We start from the raw sequence: 25,139 nt of genomic DNA, 5'->3' as shown, positions 1-25,139 counted from the left end.
CAGTCTTGTTTTAAAAATAAACATTAATAGAGACAAGACTGATTTGGTGGCAGGGGTGCACCCATGGCCCTACTTGAACTAATTACAAGGTTTTCTGGCTGGAAGTTTGCATATTCAGAAACGCTTTAAGCAACTTTTTTTTTTAATGCGAGCCCAACACCTGATGTAAAACAATGTAATCTGTTGATAATCTGCAATCATTTTGTGAAATCATTTCTAAATGCCAGGATCTTTGGCCCAAGCCATTGCATTCCAAAGAGTATACTACACAACTGATTAGGAAAACAACCCACACAATATAGAATCTCAACCAGAGCTTGTTTTGCTTTCAATATCAAATGGGTGTAGCATTTTAGTTTTCCTCTAAATCATTAATAGGACATTAAAGAGAAAATGAGACTTTGTGCTCTGTCCCTTCTTGTCGTTGCAGTAGAAAAGAGGTTTTGTTTCATAATATCTAAAAAGTTTAATAGTAAATTTCCTACGAATGTATGTTATTCCAATAGAAATATACACTCCACTCTAGGAAGTACATAGCCCTCTGTTCAACACTGCTAATTTCTCCAGTAGCTAAGTAGCAAAGACCTAAAACAAACAAAAAAACCCAATTTTGAAAGTAATGACTTGTTCATAAGAAATAATTTAAAGTAACACTAAAATGGGATTTATAATCACAGCAAAATGCGTGGTTTAAAGTCACACATTTTGCTGCTTTGGAAATGAGACCTACTGGGAATTAGAATTTGTTTGCTTGCCTATGAACCAATGCCATTGCTAACATTACAACTTTATGCAGAACACAATAAATTTCTACTTGTTGTTTAGTTGCTCAGTCATATCTGACTCTGTGACCCCATGGAATGTAGCCCACCAGCTTCCTCTGTCCATGGGATTCCCCAGGCAAGAATACTGGAGTGGGTTGCTATTTCCTTCTCCAGGGGATCTTCCCGACCCAGGGATCAAACCTGCATCTCCTGCACTGACAGGCAGATTCTTGACCCCGGAGCCACCAGGGAAGCCTATGAAAAATGCCCGTTGAAAGAACTGTGCCATTTAATGAAATCACAGAGTTTTACAGTTAAGAGATCTTTGAGAAACTTGGAGAAACTGAGAATCCATGACTTAGTCAAGTTCACGGCGTACAGTGGCAGAGCCGGGGTGAGCCTTCTCGCCTGACTCTCGGTTCTGTATGTAACTGAGTGATATCTAGGCGTTGAGTCTGTCTCTAAAGTTTAAAAAAAATTATTTTTAAGTTTATACCTTTTGTTTGTGAGTTTTGTGCCTTAATCTTTCCCAGAGGAAAGAACCTTGATAATCTTGATTTCACTGTAGCTTATGAAAGGGACAACTGGTGTGACCATTTGTATAACTAATAAGAACTCCACATGAGGCCACAATGGGAAAGTCTATTTTTGTTTTTATCTGGAGAAGTGATCTAGTTGATCTGACTTACAATGACCCTTGTATTGCGATGGAGCCTCATGGAGAACTCTGAGAAAACATCTCAGATGGAATCAGCCCGTGCCTCTGGGTTAATACTTAGGTCACAGTAGCAGCAGCATCCATGTGGGTACATGAAATCATCACTTGTCTTTCTTCCCTCAGCTTGCTTCTTCCTCTTTGCCGATCAACAAAGCAGTGTTTCCCAATCTAAAATTCCCCCACTGGGCTTTACTAAGTCAGTGTCTAAATGTTTTAAGTGGCTGTTGAGGAATCCAGGGCTCTAGATGTCTAAACTGGAGCACACATCCATACATGGCAATGTTGACGTGTTATCTAAGAGGTGGTATGAAATAACTTACTAATCATGCGCTTAACCACAGGTTAAAAGACGGGTCACTGGCCACTGAGAAGTCTGCCCGCTATCTGATTCGTGGCTATTCATTGATTATCAAAGATGTGACTCCCGAAGATGCAGGGGACTACACCATCTTGCTGGGCATAAAGCAGGCAAATGTGTTCAAAAACTTCACTGTCACTCTGATTGTCAATGGTAAGTTCACCGTTCACACTTTTCAAACGTTCTTTTGGTTCTGGTAGAGGTGACATTAGTGACCATTTGTGTCAAAAGCCAGTAAATAAAATAGGTAATGGATGAGAACCTGCTGTCTGTAATAGGGAACCCTATTTGGTGCTCTGTGCTGACCTAAATGGGCAGGAAATCCAGAAAAGGGGGGATATATATATAAACATATAGCTGATTCACTTTGCTGTACAGTAGAAACTAACACAACATTGTAAAGCAACTGTACTCTAATAAAAATTGATTTTTAAAGTCAGTATAACAAAGAAAATTAAAATTTTTTCAATTGTTTTAAAAACCATTATGCCCCCATCCCAACTATTTCATGGTTGCTTCTTGTCTCCCATAGCAATGTGATTTTTTTTTTTTTATCATTGTGATCAGAACATACGTACCATGGCATCAAGTTTTTACATGCTCTCAAAACACACCAATGCTTTTCAATTGACGTTATGATGACAATTACACAGGTTTGGTTTTCATCCATGTGTTTGTCTCCTTGACATCAGAACCAGCGAGAACATGGTCCTTGGTGTTGTGGTCCAGTCATTGGACCAGTTCTCAACCTCTGTCCTGTTCTCTCCTTTCAGTGAAACCCCAGATTTACGAAAGGGCTGTATCATCGTTCCCAGATCCAATCTTGTACCCACTGGGCAGCAGACAGATCCTGACCTGCACCATTTATGGAGTCCCCACGCCTGCCATCACGTGGTTCTGGCACCCCTGTAACCATAATCACTCCAATGCAAGGTAGGCACAGTTTGTTTCTCAAATAACTTTCGAATGCTCTTCAATATCTGGACTCCAGGGTCTTTCACGGCCACAGATGGGAGTTGGCACTTGGGATGTGCGGTCCACAGCAGGCAAGGCTTCCCCTGCCCTGGGAAAAGGTAGGCAGTCTACCTACACTTCTTCCTTACCATGTCATAATTCCAATAGTTCTAGACTAGGAGCACAGGGACAGAATGAGGGTCCCCCTCTGAGCCACTCTTTGGAACTCGGGTTGGAACTCCCGTCTCTTGTTTTCCAGCCGGGCACCCCCGGACTTCGGCTCCATCACTACATCAGTTACTGGACCCCCATTTAGCACTCCAAAAGCATTGAGCATGACATCAGATCTTCCCACCACTGGTGATCATTGCCTTGCCTAGGCTCTGTGTGTGCTCTTACACTCGTTGGACATGACCTTCCACGTGCTTTCTCCCCCCTAAGAGGTCCATCTTTATCTTCCCAGGCTCATCAGTGGGGTCACCTTCTCCACAAACCTTCCTGACTTTCTCAGGCTCTCCTCTCCCTCCTCAGCATGAACAGCCCTTTGCTGACTCCACTGTCACATCCCAAGGTGTGGGTACACTCGTCTTCTCCGAGCTATGAGCTGATTCAGCATCCTGTCTGAATACACCGACGCTCGGGGTGTATTTGCCCTCTCTCAACCGTGCAGTGTTTCCTTGCTTCCTGTTGATGACCAAGCCCTGTTTGCTGTTTTCCATTACTGTTTAGTCTGGAGGATTGACACATGGTAGTTCACGGGAGTGAGTTTGAAGGTACACAGATAGAATTGATGGGTGCAGTAGTCAGATAGTAGTGAGACTGCGCAACGATTAGCTTAAGGCCAAAATGTTTTCTTTATTGCTTTTCGTCCCACTTGTAGAGTGCTTGGGAGAGTTGCTATTATTTTAATTAGCTTGATAAAAAAATAAACACGATATAATTCTAGCATGAACAGAAGAGGCTACTTGGTTTTCTAGATACTTCCTGCAATTTCAGCCTGTCTTCATCTCGTGTTTTAATCTTTTAAGGCATATTATCCTGATTGTGAAAGTTCCTGGGTGAGTGTGTAATTCCTGAGAAGTGACTGTTTTCACACATCTGATTTCTCATATGAGTGAATCCTTTGCTAAGAATAGAAATATGAGAACTCACAGATCTGGAATACCTTCTCTACCACTGTGATGTTTCAACCCCAAAGAAAGTAAAATATACTGAGATTTTATTATTTTGCTGATTTGGAAATAGACATCCATATTTATGGACTCTTTAAGGCCTGGATGTTTGTGCTAACCTAACTTACAACTGGGGCTTCCCAGTTAGCTAGGTGGTAAAGAATCTGCCTGCCGGTGCAGGTGTCTCAGGTTTGATCCCTGGGTCGGGAAAATCCCCTGGAGAAGGAAATGGCAACCCACTCAGGTATTTTTACCTGGGAAATCCCATGCACAGAGGAGCCTGGTGGGCTACAGTCCATAGAGTTGCAAAGAGTTGGACACAACTTAGCAACTAAACAATAATTACTTGCAAATGCATTTAGAATAACTAACTTAAGCTTTTAGGTTTGGATAAAGGTATAGAGTTGAATTTTTATAGAATAACATAGCCTTTTAAGAATATTCTTATTGTGATTTGACAATAGAAAATCTAAAATTTCATTTCTATTCAGGATTAGAGCTAATGGCTATGTTAGAAAATAAGAATTATGAGTGACAGAACACAATATTATAAAGTTAAGTTTGAATAATGCTAATAAAATGTGGTTTGGGGAATTAGGTCAGCTGAAGTGAAACTTTATAAACATTACCTTTTTTCCCAATTTCTCTGTGGTAAGGAGGATCCTTCTCCCATTTTACGAAGTATGCTTGCCAAGGCCTAGAAAGATATCTTATTCCTCTTGGAACTCTCAAAGATTGAGAGCAGTACCTTAAATCTTCTGTAAATGTTTCTTGGCCGTCTGACGTATTCTCTTAATGCTAAAGGCTTTCTTTTCTTTCTTTGTTCCTATCACAAGACAGATCACAAATGAAAGTTTTCACTCTTTCAGTGATGATTCACTTACAAATGAATTGTTGCTTGAAATGCAGAAAATGTGTGTGTCCTTAAGAGTTTCTCATTTTTTTAAGTCAGTAGACTGAGTAGCTTACCTGTGTCAGGTCCAACTTTGATGCTTGTTGGTTGAATCAGTACATTTAATGTAGAGATATTTCAGAAAGATACATGGGACCTTTGTACACTAGAGAGCAAATAGAAAAACTTGATTTCATCCTGCAGAGAGATCAGAGTTCACACTGACAGACAAGCCCTCTTTTACTACTAAAATTTTTCAAGTATGACTTTCTATGAACTATTTTTATATACTTAGATTCACTTGCAGGCAGGAATTTTAGATAGTGACATTTGAATAATGGATGTTCTAGTGCATGGACTGTAAAAATCTTACTTATTCTGGGTTACACAGTACATATTTGCAGAATGTTATCTGTGCCTCTTTGTCAAAAGAGATTACGTGATAAATATATACATATTACTCTTGAATATGTAGAATAATTCTTGATATTTAATTTTTAGGTTCTAGTTAAAAGATATATCTATGGACCACACAAAGCATTAGTTTTGAGGTTAGAATGTGTATAAGTAGCTCAAAACTATTCATTAGTTTAAAGTGGCCAGCTGGTTAATGAGTCTAAAGTAAAAAGATTCAGACTTACTGTATAGTTTCCTGGAGTCCAATAAATATAGTTTTAAAAATGATCAGAACTGTTCAAGTAGTTCATCTTTGTGAAAACTAAGAGCCTTAAATAAATTTAACAAAAATTGCCTCCTTTAAAAACAATGTGCTAAGCTGCTAAGCTATGCTCAAACTGAATGACATTGCGGTTGTTGATTCACCTAGAATTTGTCCTAAGACATTAAGGATAGGGGAAAGGTAGTTACTTTTGAGCTCACATACATAATGAGCTGAGGGAAAATACAGTAGAATCTTCCCCACCTTTTAATTCTCTGCATATCTGGATAGTAAAGTAGTAGAAGCAGCAGACTGTTCTGAATTTTAAAAAACATTGTTATTATTGTGTGTGTGTTTAGTCGCTAAGTTGTGTCTGACTCTTTGCAACCCCATGGACTGTAACCCCCAGGCTCCCTGGTCCATGGAATTTTCCAGGCAAGAATAGTAGAGTGGTTAGCCATTTCCTTCTCCAGGGGATCTTCCCAACCCGGGGATTGAACCCATGGCTTGAGCCACATCTCCTTCATTGCAGGCAGATTTTTCTACTATAACACCAAATGAGGTGGAATGTGGGATTTCTTTCACCTCCAGCAACTGGCAGAGACTTCTAAATCGATTGTCCTAACTTGCCCCATGTCCACCTAAGCATAAGGAGCACACAGAAGGGTGGTGAGCTTATAGGGCTTTTCACATGTGTAGTTTACAGCTTCTGTTCGTATGAAATAGGAGTGATCACATACACTTCATAGGGAGTATGTAAGGCTCAAATAAGGCAGTGTGTTTGAGAAAGGTACAGAGTGCCATGGGAATCTTGCAAGGTTGTAATTATTGCTTGCATTAGGGTAAATGTCTCCATGTAAGGCTCCAAAACTTTCAAGGAACTTGGAAAACATTGTTCTCCCTACTGCAAAGCTAGTTTCACAACTGTGAGAACTTTTACCTAATATGTTTCTGAGAAACGAGCGCTAAGACTATGGAAAGTAAAATGTCATTTTGCTGTGCTTTAGAAATAGAGATCTAGTAGGGCTGGGTTGTGGAATCAAGGAAAACAGAATTTATGATTTTTCAGAAGCAGGGAAGAAGAAGAAGGCAAGATAGATGAGCTAGGCAAAAGTAAGAATGAACGCAAGTGTATAACTGGGGAGCTGGGGCCAGCCCCATTCATTGTTTCCAATCATGGGAGGAAGTGGTTCTGACTTGCGTGCTGGCTGAAGCTGGGGTGGGGTACACTGGAATGTATGAGAGCTGACTCCTGCCAGATTTTTAGAACTTCACCCCCACACACACACCCTCCAACCCGGGTTGTGAAGAACTAAGTAGAACTATTAACTACCCACGAGGTGAGCTGGTTGCAATCTCATGGTCCTTGGTGAGCTCTGTCACAGTGCTGGTCCAGTCTCATAGAAAAATTGCTCAGATAAGGCCGCCTGCTCCATGGAGGATGCTCTGTAAAGGAACAATATGGGCCTGTTTGGAAGGGGCCCCTCTTTGGGGAACGGGGAGGATGAATTTGAGGAAGCCAGGAGAAATTGCAGAAGGGCAATCTGGTTCTTTTCAGTCTTGGGTGTTCATTGGAAGGACTGATGCTGAAGCTGAAACTCCAATACCTGGGCCACCTCATGCGAAGAGTTGACTCATTGGAAAAGACTGATGCTGGGAAGGATTGGGGGCAGGAGGAGAAGGGGACAACAGAGGGTGGGATGGTTGGATGGCATCACCAACTCGATGGACATGAGTTTGAGTAAACTCTTGGAGTTGGTGATGGACAGGGAGGCCTGGCATGCTGCGATTCATGGGATCGCAGAGTCAGACACGACTGAGCAACTGAACTGAACTGAATCTGGTTCTTTAATGTAAGGAGGTTCAAGGCCAGCAGCCTTTAAGGATGGCGGTTTGGGTTTTAGAACAGACATTCTTTAGATGAGAGACTACTGTAATTCTCCCCTTCTCAGCATCACAAATTATCATTTCCAAGTCATCAGCAACACTAATAGATTACAATAGAGTTGCAACACATCTGTGTCATCATGCTTTGATGGAAAATGTTAGGTATACTGGGTTCTTGTGAAAGTCTCGTTTCCTTCACCAGCTATCTGTGACCCATAAAAATCTGTAGAGAGAAATCTGATACACTGTGTTGACATTGCCTATATCTTACGATGCATTGTGCGCATGGTCCCTATTCAGCCTAAATAGCCTTACCGTATCTACCGATTGAGCAAAACAAAGATACATACATTTTGTGTTTAGAATTTAACGATGTAAAGTCAAACCCACTGGGTGATTATGTATCCTCTCTATATACGTACCTGCAGCGTCTCTTTTGCACAGTCTTGGGCATGGAGACCTGGGAATGAAGGAAGTGGGTTCTATTCTTGGCCCTGTCCCTGACTTTTGTGTGACCTTGGCCAGTTATTTAATCTGGGCTCCAGTTTCCCCTTCTGTGAATGGTAACTGCCCTGCTTCCCCTTTCCTATAATACCCAGTGAGTTAACGAGTGAAATGAGACAACCACTTAAAATGACGTTTTCTTCTTTCTGAAGAGCTTGAAATAATTTCCTAGTGGTTGCACACTATTTCCCTTCCACTTCTCACAAATTATAAAGCCACTGGACCTCAGGATTAACTCTGAAGGTCAGGGCCAAATGAACAACAACAACAACAAAAAAAAAAAACTTAGGAATGCAGAGCGGTTGTTAAGAAAAGTCTTACATGTAATGGTGTATGCCGTGGTGCAGAATTGACTCTAATTATAATGTCGATAATCACTCATTAAGGAAAAAAATGTAGCAACTCCTCCACTGCTGCTATTTTCCTCTGTCAGCCCTGTCCAGCCCATACAGACTGGCGTTCTTTGCCCAGTTAGCCCTAAAACCGTGCTTGTTCCGTTTGGTCTTCAGCCAGTGCAGTCTTTCAGAACACATGCAGTGTAACTGGATTCTCATCTCGTGGAAGGTGACATGGGTAGAGTACTCTCTATTGCTTTCTTCGTTAAAATGGTGGGTTTGCTAAGAAAACCTAATAGACATCCATGGAATCTCAAGGAACTACTTCCAAAGGTTTAAAGCAAATCAGATTTGGAGTTTCAAATAATTCTGTGTTTAGGTGTTTGATAGAAAATATTGGGTTGGCCAAAAAGTTTGCTTGGGTCTTCCCTAAGATATTATGGAAAAATCCAAACTTTTAAAAAATTTATTTTAAAATTGGAGGATAATTACTTCACAATACTGTGCTGGTTTCCACCATACATGAGTATGAATCAACCATAGGTATACATGTGTCCCCACCATCCTGAATCCCCCTCCCACCTCCCTCCCCACCCTACCCATCCAGGTCCAAACAAACATTTTGCCCAGCCCAAAAATGTTCTCTGTAACACAGCATTGTTCAGACGGCAAAGAATCTGCCTGAAATGAGGGAGCCCCGGGTTTGATCCCTGGGTCGGGAAGATCCCCTGAAGAAGGGCATGGCAACCCACTCCAGTATTCTTGCCTAGAAAATCCTATGGACAGAGGAGCCTGGTGGGCTACAGTCCATGGGGGTCACAAAGTGTTGGACACAACTGAACGACTGACACACACGACATTGTAAATCAACTCTACTTCAATTTTTTAAAAAAGAAAGGGAATTATATTCCCTTCTACATGGTTTGACATTCCATTTCTGAAACACTCTTGCAGGGGCAGTGGAGGGGAGTGTTTTGTGGGGGAGGGGAGACGGGGTTGGCCTACAAAATACGGAGGCAGAGGCCTCTAGGAACTCTGAGAAGTTGCCTAATTGCATTTCTCTATTGTTTACATCACCAAATTGGCAGAGAAAGGAAGGCCTGAATCATTAAGGATGTATTAGGTCTAGATCATTTGGGAGAAGCAGTTTTGTGCACCAGTGGGGTATGTAAAATTAACAAGGCAAAAACAAAACAATCATTAATGGTAGTTAATGAGAAATATATTCAAGGACCCAAATTTAATTGACTACCAGCATGGCTGTCTATTCTTTTTATGCTGAAACAATTTTATGTCCCGTATCTGATTTTTCTAGCTAGAAAATACAAGTTTTACCGGTTTAAGCACTGCAAAAGCCAACCTCTCCTGGGGCTAGATGTAGGTCAATGTCAGAGAGAAGCTGTAATTTAAGATGACCTCATCTTTTGGAAATTTGATCACATACTTCACGCTTTAATATTTATCACACTGCTTCTAAGTATACAATTTGTACCCACGTCTCATGTGGGTATACCTAGGCAGACTCAAATCAGACAGGCTCCAGAGAATTTTAACTTGGCACACGCAAAACCTCAAATGAATACAAAGACTTAAAAGATGACCACTTCACCCAAGCCCACCTGAATAGGACTTTGAGCTTTAACAACAGCAGTGTAAATCTGGCTGCCCCCAAGAAGCTTTCATCACAAACCAGAAGTGGCTGCTCACTTGGGAAACGTCTTGCTTCTGTTATATAATGATGGGATAAGGAAGTCCTCGCCACCCATGTGAGTCTTCCAACAACAGCCCTTATTAATATTTCATGCAGAGATCTCAACAGAGCGAGCTCATTTGCCAATGCCTTTTTGCCACTTTCCTACGCTTTGTGAGATTTTCCTCATTCCCCACTCTTCCTAGGAATACAGGGAGTCCAATGAATAATTGTTGCTAATGAATTAACTGTCTCCTGTAATTCCTATCAAACGTTCCATTGTGTGTTTAAATTGAACCAAAAGGCTGAGTCATAGGAAGTCTTGCTGGGTGATTTTGAGAGGGATCTTTTGAGCAAAGTTCAATGTTAGCTTCCCCGGAGTAGGAAGACCAAAAGGTGGCAACCCACAATTTGGGGAGATTCCTCCAGAACATTGACAGAACCGCCCCAATTGTCTTTGGCCCATGTTCACAGATTTTTTTTTTTTTAATTGAATGGGCATTTTCATGACCAAATCTAGAAACTCCTATCCTGACACAAGATCCTGAGATAATATGTAAACAAATCCCTTGTAAAACATGCACCTTTTCTTGGAAAGGCACATCTTAGTTATGTATCCATGGGCTGGAGAGACTGTTTCTTGAAACATGGGCCTTGGTCTGTGGTTTTCATGTATTGGGTTAGGCCAATACATCTTTCCATAAGATATTATGGAAAAAGCCAGATGAACCTTTTGGCCAACCTGATCAACTTCACTGCCCTTTTAAGTGAAAAAGCAGAACCTGGTGGACTGGACTAGAAGGAAGCGTGTGATCGATTTAGACTGGGGTCCAGGTGGTACTTCCTAATGAGCTTCAATAGTCACTTCTCCGTACCATGTCTAGAATCCTCATGGGATGTTTTGTCACCTTGAATGCAGTTGACTACTTCATGATGATAGCTGTAAGAGATTGAACCAGTGATCTTCTAGGGCCAAAGTTGTGTGCGTTCCATTCCATACATTACCCCTAATCTGTGCAACAATTCTACAAGATGGCCACAATTTCCCCATAAGGAAACTGAAGCTCAGAATTTTCTCTCTCATGTGTTTTCAGATCTGGGATAGAAGAGGCTACGTAGGTTGGCATTTCAGAAGGTTACTGTTAGTGAGCCACGGTGGATCACTGTGGGTTCCTAGAGGAAGGAGCAGAAGTCCTCGAGGGGACAGGTTTGGGAGAGCATTGGCCTCACTTTTTGGGTTTACGCTTGTCACCAGCGATCTCAGAGTCCACTGGTTGGGTTAAAGTTGAACTGGGGTTGGGGGAGGAAAGAAGAAAGAACTTAGCAGCTGTAGGGGGAATCTGACTCCAATCTCACAATGTCTTTGGGAACCAGGGATGATGTGAATGAAGCTGGTTCAGGCCCCAAACCTGCAGAGGGAGTAGATAGACCCTTTGAGGGGGTAGAGACCCCACGGGGACAAGCAAGCCTATATAGGACCAACCTCAGGAGGACAGCGAATCAAATAGTGAACTGGCATGCTCCACGAATAGTGCTGCCGGCTCTGTGGCTTTCCCACCACGCAGGCCTGTTTCATCTCCTACAGGGAAGTCCCGTTCCCTCCCATTCATGGTTCAGGATTAATTTTCTGGGTCAGGATTCAGCAAACACTCAACCCTCAGCCCGCCTCACGAAGCTCATGGAAGATTGATAAAAGGAGATGAAGGAGAACGCATAAGGGTTTACAGCTGATGGAAGGGGATGTGGAGGTGCGGGCCTCAGCCTCGACGTGCCTGGGTCTAGTCACTGTGAGTGATTCATTCACGTAGAATTTAAGACATTCTAAATATCATATGATATTGTGGACTCTTAAAAAATGGTATAAATGAACTTATTTACAAAACAGAAATAGAGTCACAGATGTAGAAAACAAACTTATGGTTACCAGTGGGGAAAGGACAGAGGAGGGATAAATTGGGAGCTTGAGACTTACGTATAAATATTAGTGTATATAAAATAGATAATGACCTGCTGTATAGCACAGGGAACTCTACTCAATACTCTAATGAACTATGTGGGAAAAGAATCTAAAAAAGAGTGGATATGTGTATATGTATAGCCGATTCACTTTGCTGTACAGCAGAAACTAACACACTGTAAATCAACTATACTTCAAAAAAAATTTTAAGAACTTAAGATATTTTAGAGATTAAAGAGAGCTTGTTTTATAAATGAGAAACTGAAGCTCACAGATAATTATTCTTCCCCTCATAGCTAGATGATGGCAAGCCCAGGACTAGACCCAAGTCTCAAATTTCTGTCTGCTTATTATTCCTGTTTATTCTTTTTTAGATTATGAAAGTATGGTAGCACATTTACAGGGGACTTGGAAAATACAGAACAAAGTTAAGTGCATTACGATTATTTTTTAGGTAGATAAGATTTTTAATTGTAGTTTCAAAATCAGACTCTCAAAAATTAATAGAATGAATAGACGGAAAAGTAGAAGGATACAGTAGACCTGAGAAGCAGTATGAACCAATTCAACATAATTAAGATTTATACAATTTTAACACAACAGCAGGATACAAGTTCTATTCAAGTTCCCATAGGTATAAAACAGGAGACACTGGCGCATATTCAGGGACATAAATCAAGGTGCAGAAATGTCATGGTCTGAAGGTATTGAAATCATACAGAGTCTGTTCTCTTATCCCTGTGGAATTGTTAGAAATCACTATCAAAAGATGTTTGAAAGTAACCCACGTATTTTCAAGTGCAATGTGACATTTACCAAGAGAGATTCTTTGACTTAGCCATTGAAAGCCTCGATAAAATTAAAAGACTGAAAAAAACACTGCAGGTGATTGCAGAAAAGAAAGCATTTAAATGAGAAATTAATATCAAAGATACTTCAAAAACCCCATGTATTTGGAAATGAACTGTCCACTTTTAAATAATGAGTGTATCTAAGAAGCCATAACAAGGAAAATTAGAAAATATTTGTAATTCCTGTTATTCTTATTTTCACTACAACATTGTATTGCATCCTGCTGAAAGGTGTTTATCATGCCCAGTCGTGTCTGACTCTGTATGACCCCATGGACTGTAGCCCGCCATGCTCCTCTGTCCATGGGATTTCCCAGGCAAAAATCCTGGAGTGAGGTGCCATTTCCTCCTCCAGGGAGGTGCTTATACTCTGGTTGACTAAACAAACCCACATGGTTTCAATGGACGGCAGTTAAGAGGGAGCACCATGGTGAGGCAGGGGAGGAAATCTGGGTCCTAAGGTGATGGGAAGTCCTGGGGGGATCAGATGGGAAGGGAGAGGACAGATCTGATAGAGGGACTCAGGGGAATGATGGGGAGGGGTTGAAGATGAGATGCTTAGAGAGTCATTGGCTGGCTCACCAGGACGAGGTAAAATGAAAACCAAATCTGGGAAGGGAGGTTTGGACCCAACCTAGGACTTCTTGAATGGAGGCTAAAACCTTTGCCAGCCAGTCATTCTGCTCCAGCTCGTCTTCCCTGGCCACCACCCAGGTGTCCTGCTTTCTGGTTACCCCCCACCCCCATGGCACTTACAGAATGATGGGCTTGTACAGACTCAGTGTGGGGGTGAGAGGGTGTCATACTCCCGTCCTTAGCCCATGTCACGCACGTTATGGCTCCAAAGCTCGCCTTCCATGTCTGAAGATCAAAGTCTTAGGTTTGCACGCAGGCCTTTTAAAAAGTTGTGTGGCTGCTTATTATCCCTTTTTCTTAGGCCTTTCATGTTCTACATGCCTTGTCCTCTTCACTGAAAACATGTGAGATAATCAGAGATTGCTACCTCTTTGAGAAATCCTCTTTTGTGAGTGTGAAAAAGTCTTTGGATAAGTGAGGTGAGGAAAAGAGAAATGGTATTTAGAATCTACTTACAGCCAAATGAAAGATTATGGCCAGTAGACTGTATGGCCTGGGTTGGTTTTTTTTTTTTTTTCCTTATTATTGAAACTTATTAAGCACCTAACTTTGGCCACCTGATGTGAAGAGCCGACTCATTAGAAAAGACCCTGATGCTGGGAAAGATGGAGGACAGGAGAAGGGGGCAGCAGAGGATGAGATGGTTGGATGGCGTCACCGAGTCAATGGACATGAATCTGAGCAAGCTCCAGGAGATAGTGAAGGACAGGGAGGCCTGGCGTGCTGCAGTCCATAGGGTCGCAAAGAGTCAGACATGACTTAGCAACTGAAAAGCAGAGGATAAGTGTTTTATATGTACTGGCTCTCATTTAACTCTTACAGAACTTCTATGAGACAAGGACTGTAGTTACTACCATTTCAGAGATGAGGCCCAGAGAGTTCCACGGATCTCGTTGGGAAGCCAGTCCTGGCTGATATGCCAGAGACTGCAGACGAGTGGCCTTCTAGCACATCACCATCCATGCACTTCATCTGTCGTTATGCATGTAGACATTAAAACGAATATTTTTTGCTCAAAAACTCATGATCCAGAAAGCAAGTATGTTTTGAAAAGCCTGTATTATGACATCAAGAACAATTTTAAAAGGCATGAGAAGGCAGAAAGGCAGTGTAGCCCAGAGTTGAAGGTCATGGGCTCTGGAGTCTACATCCTGGCTCCTATCACCTGCTGGCTGTGTGATTCTGGGCAAAGTGAACCACCTCTCTGGGTCCAAGTTTCCTGACATCCTAAGGTTGTTTAGGGGGATTAAATGAGATAAAATGCATAAAAGTACTTAGCCCAGTAGTGGGGCTTCCCAGGTGGCGCTAGTGGTAAAGAACCTGCCTGCGGATGAAGGAGATGTAAGAGATACAGGTTTGATCCCTGGGTCGGGAAGATCCCCTGGACAACCCACTCCAGTATTCTTGCCTGGAGAATCCCATGGACAGAGGAGCCAGGCAGGCTATGGTCCATAGAGTCACAAAGAGTTGGACATGACTGAAGCAATTTAGCATGCATGCACAGTCCAGTAGTACTTAGCCCAAATACTTAGCTCAAATCTGTTTGCTTATAGTTGTTTTTGGTTGCTCTGGGGCCGCCCACTGCAAACCTATTTCCCTAACATCAGATACACACAAGTGTCCAGTGAATGCTGACAATCTGACAAAACAGTCCCTGACGTTGGGTTTATGTTCCCCCACAAAACATGCTTGCACCTTTGGACAGGTCTTCTAACCATGGTGATTTACTCCAAAGAAATTAATTTGTAAGATACTCGGTGCAATGCCTGATACACAGCAGATAGGTCGTTCATGTTAGCGGTGATTATCTGACCAGACTGAGGGCTACTTAAGAGCAGGGACTAGGTCTTACTCATCATCATAACCTCAGGGCTTAGCCCAGCTACCTGGGGACCAGCAGAAGAGTGCAGTGTCTCTCACTAAGTGATGGCCCAACAAGAGGAGCCAGTCTTCTTGGCCCACCAAGAAGAGCGGACTAGACATGGACTCAATCTCACATGGGTGCCAACTCAGCCATCCATCACTCACCTCACACATATTGAGAAAGGGGCACTGCTGACCCTCCAGTGACCTCACACCTCCCCCTCAACCCAGTGCCGTGTTACCACCATCAGGACTGTCCACTCCCGAGGAGGAGCATTAATGACCCAGGATGGACTCATCATATCGGGATCCACATCTGACAAGTAAATAGTATTGGAGAATTTCTACCCAAGCAATGGTGCTGACATGTGCAGAAGCACCTTCTAGGCTAATAGAAAATAACTAACCAGCAGCTAATAACTACTAGCACCATTTGATTCAATAAAAATTAGTTTGTTTACACATACTCCATGTAAGGCAATGGCACCCCACTCCAGTACTCTTGCCTGGAAAGTCCCATGGACGGAGGAGCCTGGTGGGCTGCAGTCCATGGGGGCGCTAGGAGTCGGTCGTGACTGAGCAGCTTCACTTTCACTTTTCACTTGCATGCATTGGAGAAGGAAATGGCAACCCACTCCAGTGTTCTTGCCTGGAGAATCCCAGGGATGGGGGAGCCTGGTGGGCTGCCATCTATGGGGTCGCACAGAGTTGACACGACTGAAGTGACTTAGCAGCAGCAGCAGTCCATTTAAGAAGTAGAATCATGTCCTCTGAAAGAAGTACAAGATTTAGTTCCTTCTGTTATTGAGGATATGGTTATTGAAAAGTCAAATGCCTGGAAAAGTATCAGAAGACAACTGAACACAAGCCAGTAAATGTCCCGAGCCCATGTGCCATGGTAGGCTGGACAGGATGTGGGGCAATGAGGGTTTGAAGAGCTGAGGCAGAATTCACCAGTGTAGCCAGGTCTAGGATATTACAACTCCTCTAGTCAGTTCAGTCACTCAGTCGTGGCTAACTCTTTGCGACCCCATGGACTGCATCAGGCCAAGCTTCCCTGTCTACCACCAACTCTTGTAGCTTGCTCAAATCCATGTCCATCCAACCATCTCATTCTCTGTTGCCCCCTTCTCTTCCTAACTTCAATCTTTACCAGCATCAGGGGCTTTTCTAATGAGTCCGTTCTTTGCATCAGATGGCCAAAATATTGGAGTTTCAGCTTCATCATCAGTCCTTGCAATGAATATTCTGCACTAATTTCCTTTAGGATGGACTGGGTTGATCTCCTTGCAGTCCAAGGGACTCTCAAGAGTCTTCTCCGAAACCACAGTTCAAAAGCATCAATTCTTCAGCACTCAGCTTTCTTTATAGTGCAACTCTCACATCCATACATGACCACTAGAAAAACCATAGCTTTGATTAGACAGACCTTTGTCAGCAAAATAATGTCTCTGCTTTTTAATATGCTATGTGGGTCATAGCTTTTATTCCAAGGAGCAAGTGAAAATCACTGCATCCAAAATCACTGCAGATGGAGACTGCAGCCATGAAATTAAAAGACAAAAGACACTTGCTCCTTGGAAGCAAAGCTATGACCAACCTAGACAACAACTCTAACTTCCTGAATAATCTGAAGATTTTGCCATTTTCCACCCCATCTTAACATTGCCAACAAAGGAAGCAGCCCCATGTTACCACATCTTACTAGTTTTCTTACAGGGATTAAAAAACAGAAAGGAAATAATTCAGAGACGGTCCTTTTGCGTTAGCAGACATGAGGGTGATACTGAGTTAAGAACACATCTATGCCCAAAGAATTCGAGGTGGTTCGTGAAAAGTGCAATTCATTATTTAGCAAATCTGGATGAAGATGGGGTAAGACAGAGATATGGCCCACATGCTTTACTTGCTAGCTGTCAAAGAGAGACATAAAATAGACATTTGCAAGAAGAAGGGGCCCATGAGATAAAGGCAAAACAAGAGAAATATAATTTTTCAGGGAACTGAGATCTGAGAAAAGTGATTTCTTCTCTCCTCCTCTGTGGGCTGTAGGCAACGAATTCCTCAACCACATTTCCACTCCAGACAGTGAGTGGCACAGTGCTGGTCATTACCACTTCCTCCGTGGTCACTGGTGGCATGACACCAAGCCCAAATTTATTAAGAGTAACTCCTTGGGCTGACGTGACCCAGCGATTTCAAAAGTATTCAAGGAATTAGAAAGACCAGTCAAGGCCTCTGATCCATTTCCTATGACATGATTCTCCCCACCTTGTCATCCTGCCTCCCATGACCAGAAGGTTGCAAAACCATGATCCAGACTCAGGTCTGACTTGGTCTAGAATTTCTACTTAATGTGATTCCCCACCATCTAGCCCTGAAGGCCACCTGGACATCTCCATGTTGACTGTGATATAGTAATCTGCTCTCCTTATGCAAACGATACATAGCCATAGCTTGACATATGCTTCCTTGAGCAACTGGAGTCAATACCTTAAGACTCCTTGAATCTTCTGGAATTAAAGGAGGTTATTTGTAGTCACTCCTGCTGTTGCTGCTGCTAAGTTGTTTCAGTTGTGTCTGACTCTTTGCAGTCCCATGGACTATAACTCGCCAGGCTCCTCTGTCCGTGGGATTCTCCAGGCACGAATACTGGAATGGGGTACCATTTCCTTCTCCAGGGAATCTTCCCAACCCAGGGATCGAACCTCCGTCTCTTATGTCTTCTGCATTGGCACACGAGTTCTTTACCACCCCGAACATTTCCCTAAAGACTTTTTAAATAAAATATCTCCAATCACCCTTCCTCCGCTGACCAGCCTTTTACTAGGAAGAAAAGTGAATGAAGAAAACGGATGACTTCTCTAAGGCTTTCTATCGGGGTGTAGCTGAGGAGGTGACCCCCTCCCAGCTCCATGGTCACCCCAATGTAGGGCTGTCAGTCAGGACACCCTGGCCCCTATTCCCTAAAAGAGAGAGAGAGTCAGAGCCAGAGTCGGGGGGGTGGGGGTGGGGCGGATCCCGGGGGCCCCTTGGTGGAGGCAAGCTGGGGTGAGAGGAGGAAGGAAGACAGAGGCTGGGAGGACAGGCCTTGCTCCGAGTGTGAATGGACCGTGGGGCCTCAAGAGCAGGAAGTGCCACGGGCCAAGATGCTCACGGAAAAGCCCTTATCTCAGCAGAGCTGGCCAGCCCCCTGGATGCCCCCCGCCATTGTCCCTGCCGCTGACCCCAGTCTCCAGTCCCCAAAAAGCCTCCGCTCCCCTCCCCGCGCCGTTCAGACAAGAAGTAGTTTTCACTGTGGGCTCCAAGGCGGCACGAGGTCCTCTGGCCGTGTCAGAAAGGCCCCCCGATGCCCGCCCCCGCCCCAGAATCCCCCCAGCCTGACCCCGTGACCAGCACGGAGGCCCAGGCCCTTTTCCTGGAGCAGAAGGAGCAGGAACCGTTCTGTCTAAACACTCCTGCCTGCGCTCTGCCGCCCGCCTTCTGCCGGCATCCTCTCCTCTGTATTGTTTTATTTGTTGTAAGAGAATGTGAGAGAAGGGGAAAAGATAGTGTTTGCAGATTCTGTTAATCTGATGGCTCAGACACACGCGCACCAGCGTTTGACACGACACCCTCAGTAGCACAGGGAAGTTTACACGAGGCCCTTCTGCAGGAGGGCCGGCGGCGATGGGGAGCCGCCCCTGGTCCTGTCCTTTGGCAGGGATCCAGGTGGTCCTTTTATTTTTTTTTTTCTTCCCCTTTCCACTTTTTAAAAAGACATTTTACAGCCTCGATTTGCTCTTTACTACTGCCCTCCTCCTTTGTTTCCTCACTTGAAATGGTTCACTGTTCTTCACAAACAGATTCTAATCACAGTGAGCATGGGCGGTCAGACCCCAAACAAAGACACAGACTTTGCACCAGAAGCCCTCAGCTTCCATCATCCGGAAGAGAATAAAAGGGAGGGAGATTAACCTGCATCTTGGGACTCTGCAGAACTTTTAGAGCCCTTTTCACCCCAAAATTAAAGGTGCTTTCATTGTACATTAGTATGTACCATCTTCCTAAGCATGGCTCAGGCTCAAATAAGGTAGCCACTGGATGTTGGGGTGCTCAGCTCACCGCCGTGTATCCCCCAGCCCACCCCAGAGGTCCCTTCTAAATCAGTTGCCTGCCATAAGTGTACTGGCGTTCCTAATAAAAGACTAGCTTCATCCCAGAGCGTATTTAGGACTCATGCAGACAACAGTTTTAAGTTACCAAGGGGAAAAAAAAGATTGCCATGAAAGTGGGGTCTTTCTTTTGCTGCAAGATTTTTTTCTAACGATGAACTTCATCAGCCAGCAGAAGGCCAAGATTTCCTATAATTTTAGCATTTTAATGATGAAAACTAACCAACTAAAAACTGTAATTATAAACTATTCCTCTGCTCCTTCCCCACCCCTCACCAAAGGACTCGGGGCTATATCTCCCTTCTGAAATCTAAGATTTCTCTTCTCCGGGTGTCTGACTGTGTACCAGTTGGCCTCAGAGGACCCCCAGAGTTTCCTAACATGACTCTGAAGCATGGTGGTAAAGTTTGGGGTGGGGGTGGGGGCGGGGTGGGATTCCTTTGGGAGCAGAATTCATCTCGTGGGATGGACTGAGTTCTGGTGTGGTGGAAAGAGTTAGGAATATCTGGGTTCTAACTCCAGATTTGTCTGCCACTTTCTCTATGAATCTGAGCAAGACATTGGATTTTCCTGAGTCTCAGTTGTCTTATTTGCTGGTAAAGGGAATCATGAAGTGGAGATCGTAACACCCACTTCACTGGTGACCACTCGAGTTAGTTCAGCTTAAATGTGTGCAAGGGCTGCCTCAGACTTGGTGCAATAACAGCAGCCCACTAGAAACTGGTTCCCTTCAGCCCAATCAAGAGCCCGACTTAGCAGAACAGAGATTTTTGAAAGAAAGGTCAGCTTAATGTCATTTGTCACAGGGTGAAAGGGGATCCTAAAAAGACAACAACAAAACCCAGCTATCTTAAGAAAGATTCAGGCTGTAGAGCAGACCTTCTAGTATTGGGCTGGTGATTAAGTTTGCTAGAAATCATTTACAAAATGAGACTGTTTAGGTAACTATAGGAGTCTTAGGTACCATTACAGGCACTAAAACGAGCAGTTTCTCGAAGGGCTGAATGAAGGGCTGAACCACCTCACCTGGTTCTTCAGAGAGTCGAAAACACAGACACTAACCCTCAGTGGGCTAAAGCTCATCTCTCCCCTCTGATTCCACCAGATGCAACAACCCATCCTTTAGAGAAAGAGCCAGCTCTGCATTTGGGGTGGCGGGGGAGGGGAGAGAAAGGCAGGAGGACTGCAGAAAGTCTGACAGTCAGGACTGTTAAAGCCAGCTCCTTAGGAAAGGCACAGGCAAGCATAAGCAGGCGCACACACTGCACTGAATTTCCTGTGATGGATCTGTAAAGGTGAACAGACCTGAGGTCAGAAATCAGGGGATGCCTAACGGAATGTAGACTGTCATTGCAGACCACGTGCACGGCGGGCACGCAGTACATTTCAGCTGTGTATCACGAGAGCTGTTTGTCAAATCTTGGGAAAAGCAGTTGACTGGGTTATTAATACCAAAAGGGCTAAAAGAAAGAAAAGACATCCAGTTCCCAACACAGTAATGGTATATGTGTAGTGATTATTTGAGAAGTCTTTCCTCCCGGGATACAAAGAAACACTGAAGTATAACAGTTTCTTTTTAGATGATGATAGAACATGGACATGTTACATGTGGCACACAGGTTAAATGCATTGATTCTGGAGTAAGAATCGATTACAAAGTCCGCCTCTGCCGCTTACCAGCTCTTTGTGCATGCATGCTAAGTTGCTTCAGTCGTGTCTGACTTTTTGCGACCCTATGGACTGTACCCACCAGGCTCCTCCATCCATGGGATTCTCCAGGCAAGAATACTGGAGTGGGTTGCCATGCCCTTCTCCAGGGGATCTTCCCAGCCCAGGGATAGAACCTGAATCTTATGTCTCCTGCATTGGCAGGCTGGTTCTTTACCACTAACGCCACCTGGGAAGCCCTACTAGCTCTTTAGTAGGTAATTTAGTGGGTAATTTACTTAACCTCCTTAATCCTCAATTTCCTCATCCATTCAATGGGGGGATAAGAGTTCCTACTTTTCAGGATGTTGTGGAGATCAATGCAATAGTGTATATAAATCACTTAGCACAGTAGAAATTACTTAGCATGTAGAAAATATAATCCTTATTAGAGTAGACTGTGATACTGCATAGGATCTATGGTAATTACAACAGCCCATAGTGTGCCTGTAGGGACCAGCAGTCAAAATTGCCAGTATTGCAGGTTGGATCCCAGCATTGGCTTTGCCTTTCTCTGTGAGAAAGGTGGCTTCTGTCTTTGGTCACAAAGCAGCCAAGTGCTTCTGAGTGTGCAGGGAGAATCTGTCAGCCCCACAGGAACAAACCCAGAGCATGTAGGTCAGTAAGGTCATCTGCGTAGGTGTAGGTGGTGTTTCCCTACTCTGTGTCAAGCAAAGCCGCCTGGTCACTTGGACCAGACCAGAGAGCCCTACAGGCCTCTCCTCCTTGGGAGGCAAAGAGACGGACGTGCCCCATGGAAGGTCCCTGTTCCATGTGTTGGATCCATAATTGGCTGCTTTCTTTTAATTTATTTACATCGGTCTCTAGTCCAAAACTAATTTGTTTCAGCTCCAGGGCAATCGACATGCAGTACACTCTTACCCCGGAAATTTTTTTTTTCCTGTGGATGGTTATAAATACCTCCACGCTATTGTACTTGGCATGCTGTATGCAAATAGAGGTCGGAGTCCTGAAGCTCATTAGGAAAGGGACAGGGGGCTTGGGGCTCAGGGAGGACAGCGTGGAGCTGGAGCTGATAACGGTGGCCTTGTCCAGAATGTGCCTGGGAGCTTTCTTATCTCCCTTTGGCAGGAGGTGCGGAGGGCTTCCTGTGCGAAATCAGGAGCGAACGCCGCTTTCCTCTTGTTGTTCGGCTTCCTCCCCCCTCAAGACGGTTCCCAGCACAGCGATTATCTTTGCATCTTCAAACATGGCACAATCTACTTCCTTAAGAGCTTGATGTATTCTTAAGGCTCAGGCAGACCCCCCCTCCCCCCGACCTCTCGTTTCAAGTGCTGTGTTACACAGTCAGCCTCAGAAAGACATTCTATTTTTAAGGTTCCAGTGACAAAGAGGAAAAAATCACAGTCCCCAGTATGGAAAACAGCCACAGAATCTGCCCTTTTTTCATCTGGAGGACCTTGCAGCAAGTCTAGCCTGTCATTTCCATGCCAGGGCTTGTGCTGACGGGCGCTGTCCTAGAGGGGTGGGGTGGGTGGGGTGGAGGGAGGGTGGGTGGGTGGGGAGGAGCCTGGCAGCCCCAGTGAGCCCCTGAGGCCGATTGTGCTTCCTTTGGGGAAATGCCTCCTCTTGCTTTACCCTAATGTATTTCTTTACATTTCCCGATGACCGAGAGTATGAAATTAAGACCTCTAAGGCCTTTATCTTTTTTACTTCTTTGAGGAGAAAAGAATGAAATCATAGGTTTCTCTCTCAGATGCAAGAAAACTTCAGCTTTTCAATGTCACAGTGTCAAGTACATATACACGTGTCCAATACAGGCATACATATGACAACCCCCATATCCATGTTATACACACACACATTATATAAACCCATATATGTACCCTGTGTGTGTGAAATCTGAGAGCAAACAGTAGTTCAAGGTAAACATGTTATAAAAAATAGGGCAAAATGATACATGGCTTTGAAACTTTATCATTAGCATATGTCAAGTAAAGGAGAAGGTATAAAATTTTCAGTTTCCTCCGCTAGTCGATAAGTTAAAATGTTCACTTATTTTACCTGATAATAAGGAACAGTTAGTCAAAAATCACAGAAATGATACAAATGAATGTATTTACAAAACAGATAAAGAGTCACAGACTTAGAGAACAAACTTATGATTGCTGGGGGGAAGGATGAGGGAAGGGACAATTAGGGAGTTTGGGATGGGCATGTACACACAGCTATATTTAAAGTGGATAAGCAGCAAGGACCTAGTGTATAGCACATGGAACTCTGCTCAATGTTACGTGGGAGCCTGGATGGGAGAGGAGTTTAGGGGAGAATGGGTGTGACTGAGTCCCTTCCCTATCTACCTGAAATGGTCACAACATTGTTAATCAGCTATACTCCAAAACAAAACTTTTTTTAAAATCGCCGAAGTTCCTTAAGGAATAGTCAGTCCTTATGAATTCTTTTTTATTTTAAATCTTATACTCTAACTATAAAAACAGTCATTTGAAAAACATTTGGAGAAATCTGATACTTGGGCCTGGTACAAACAACACCATGGAATTATGGCTAATTCTATTAGATAGGATCACCGCGTTGTTGTTATATTGGGAAAGGTGCATAATTTTTAGACAGGTACTAAAATGTGTGGGGCTCACATGACATGCTGTCTGGGATTCACTCTACAATATCTCTCAAAAGGAAAAATAAAAAGAAATAAGGGGACAAATGAAACAACTGTGGCAAACTTGGATAATTATTAAGTGTGGGTGATGGGTGTATGGGGGGTTATTATATTGACACTATGGCTCTATTCATTTATATGATTGGAGATAATAAACACTTAAAACCAACAAAAACTCTTACTACAAGCCACACATCAGTGCCTCATGCTGAATGTTTACAGAGGCTTGTGGGGTGCCAGTTACATGCGTGGCCCTGGTGTAACTATGGAGACAGGGCAATCACATGGAGGTGGTCCGTGTCCCTTGCAGCTGCCTGAAGCACTGAATGCACGCTTAGAAAGTGATGAGTGCTTCTGCGGATGGGGCAGGGGAGAGGACATTAAGGGGCAGCATGCCCCCCAGGAGGGGAGACCGCCCAGAAGACGCACCAGTTTCACATACTAGAGTTCTTTCTCAGCTCCAGCACCAGAGAGGAATAATTACAGAACTTTTTCATCACAATTCCTTCTCTCTCACCCTTTCTCTCACTGGTTTCATCCTCTTTCTTCTCACATAAGTAGCCAAGGGCAGCAATGACTTAAAACCAACCACTCATTCTTTCTGGAAATGGGGCTTTACACTCCCTCCTGGTTTGAGAATCTCCTGAATCTGCCCAATCCATGAACAGAGTGTGCTCACCACAGATTTAAAGCCAGAAGGAAGGAATATGACATGTTTCCCTGGAAAGTTCACAGTGCAAGTAATCATAACAATAACTACTTCCTTGCCTCACTCATTCGGCTGGGAGATAGGAGGAAAGACTGCATTCAGGAGAGGCATGAAGAAATGAACAGCTTCAATTCATAAGGCCACCAGGAAGCAGCCAAGGTGGCGCGGGGGCTGCAGGCACACATGCCAGTTCCTACCCACACTCGGCTCCTAAGCTCCCCAGGCTGGCAGAGAAACACACCTCAGGAGCCGACAGATTATTTATTTATTTTGAGGCACAGAAAATACCTCTTTGTATATTTGCATCATGTCCCCAATAAAATCCATATTTAAATCTCAAAAGGCTACTGTGAAGGAGCTGGTGTTCATTCTGTCATAAGTGGTAGAAAGCAGGTCACCTGCAGTGTCCACTTAGCACCTGCACTCATCAGACGGGGCAGCGCCATGCTAGGCTCTGGGCAGGACGTGCAGATAGAAGTCACAGCACAAGTAAGGTGGTCCATCCTCAGGATCACCCAGGGGTTCTGGTCACGAGTGCCCATGGTGATCAGAAACAGCCGCTTGGAGGAGACCAGGTTGTGGGTGGTGAGGGGGCGTCGAGGCCCTGGTAACTGGTGAGTGAAGATGAAGGAGTCAGGTGTGTACACCCCGAGACAGGAAGATTAGTTCCCAGGTTTTCTAGGTGGCTT

General features: G+C 43.9%; 1 protein-coding gene across 5 annotated transcripts in view; it reads left to right on the top strand.

Annotated features, from left to right (window-relative positions):
- The window catches only part of FLT1 (fms related receptor tyrosine kinase 1), a 206,106-nt gene that overhangs the window by 73,992 nt on the left and 106,975 nt on the right, over nt 1-25,139 (top strand). For all 5 annotated transcript variants that reach the window (XM_044927306.2, XM_006078571.4, XM_044927307.2 and 2 more), the window contains 2 exons: nt 1,824-1,993; nt 2,614-2,773. In XM_044927306.2, the coding sequence (XP_044783241.2) occupies nt 1,824-1,993; nt 2,614-2,773 (330 nt within the window). The remainder of the gene's footprint in view (nt 1-1,823; nt 1,994-2,613; nt 2,774-25,139) is intronic.

The sequence above is a fragment of the Bubalus bubalis genome, chromosome 13, assembly GCF_019923935.1.
Source record: "Bubalus bubalis isolate 160015118507 breed Murrah chromosome 13, NDDB_SH_1, whole genome shotgun sequence".
Classification (NCBI taxonomy): domain Eukaryota; kingdom Metazoa; phylum Chordata; class Mammalia; order Artiodactyla; family Bovidae; genus Bubalus; species Bubalus bubalis.
The sequence above is the reverse complement of the archived record's forward strand: the minus strand, read 5'-3'. Positions and strand labels throughout refer to the sequence as shown.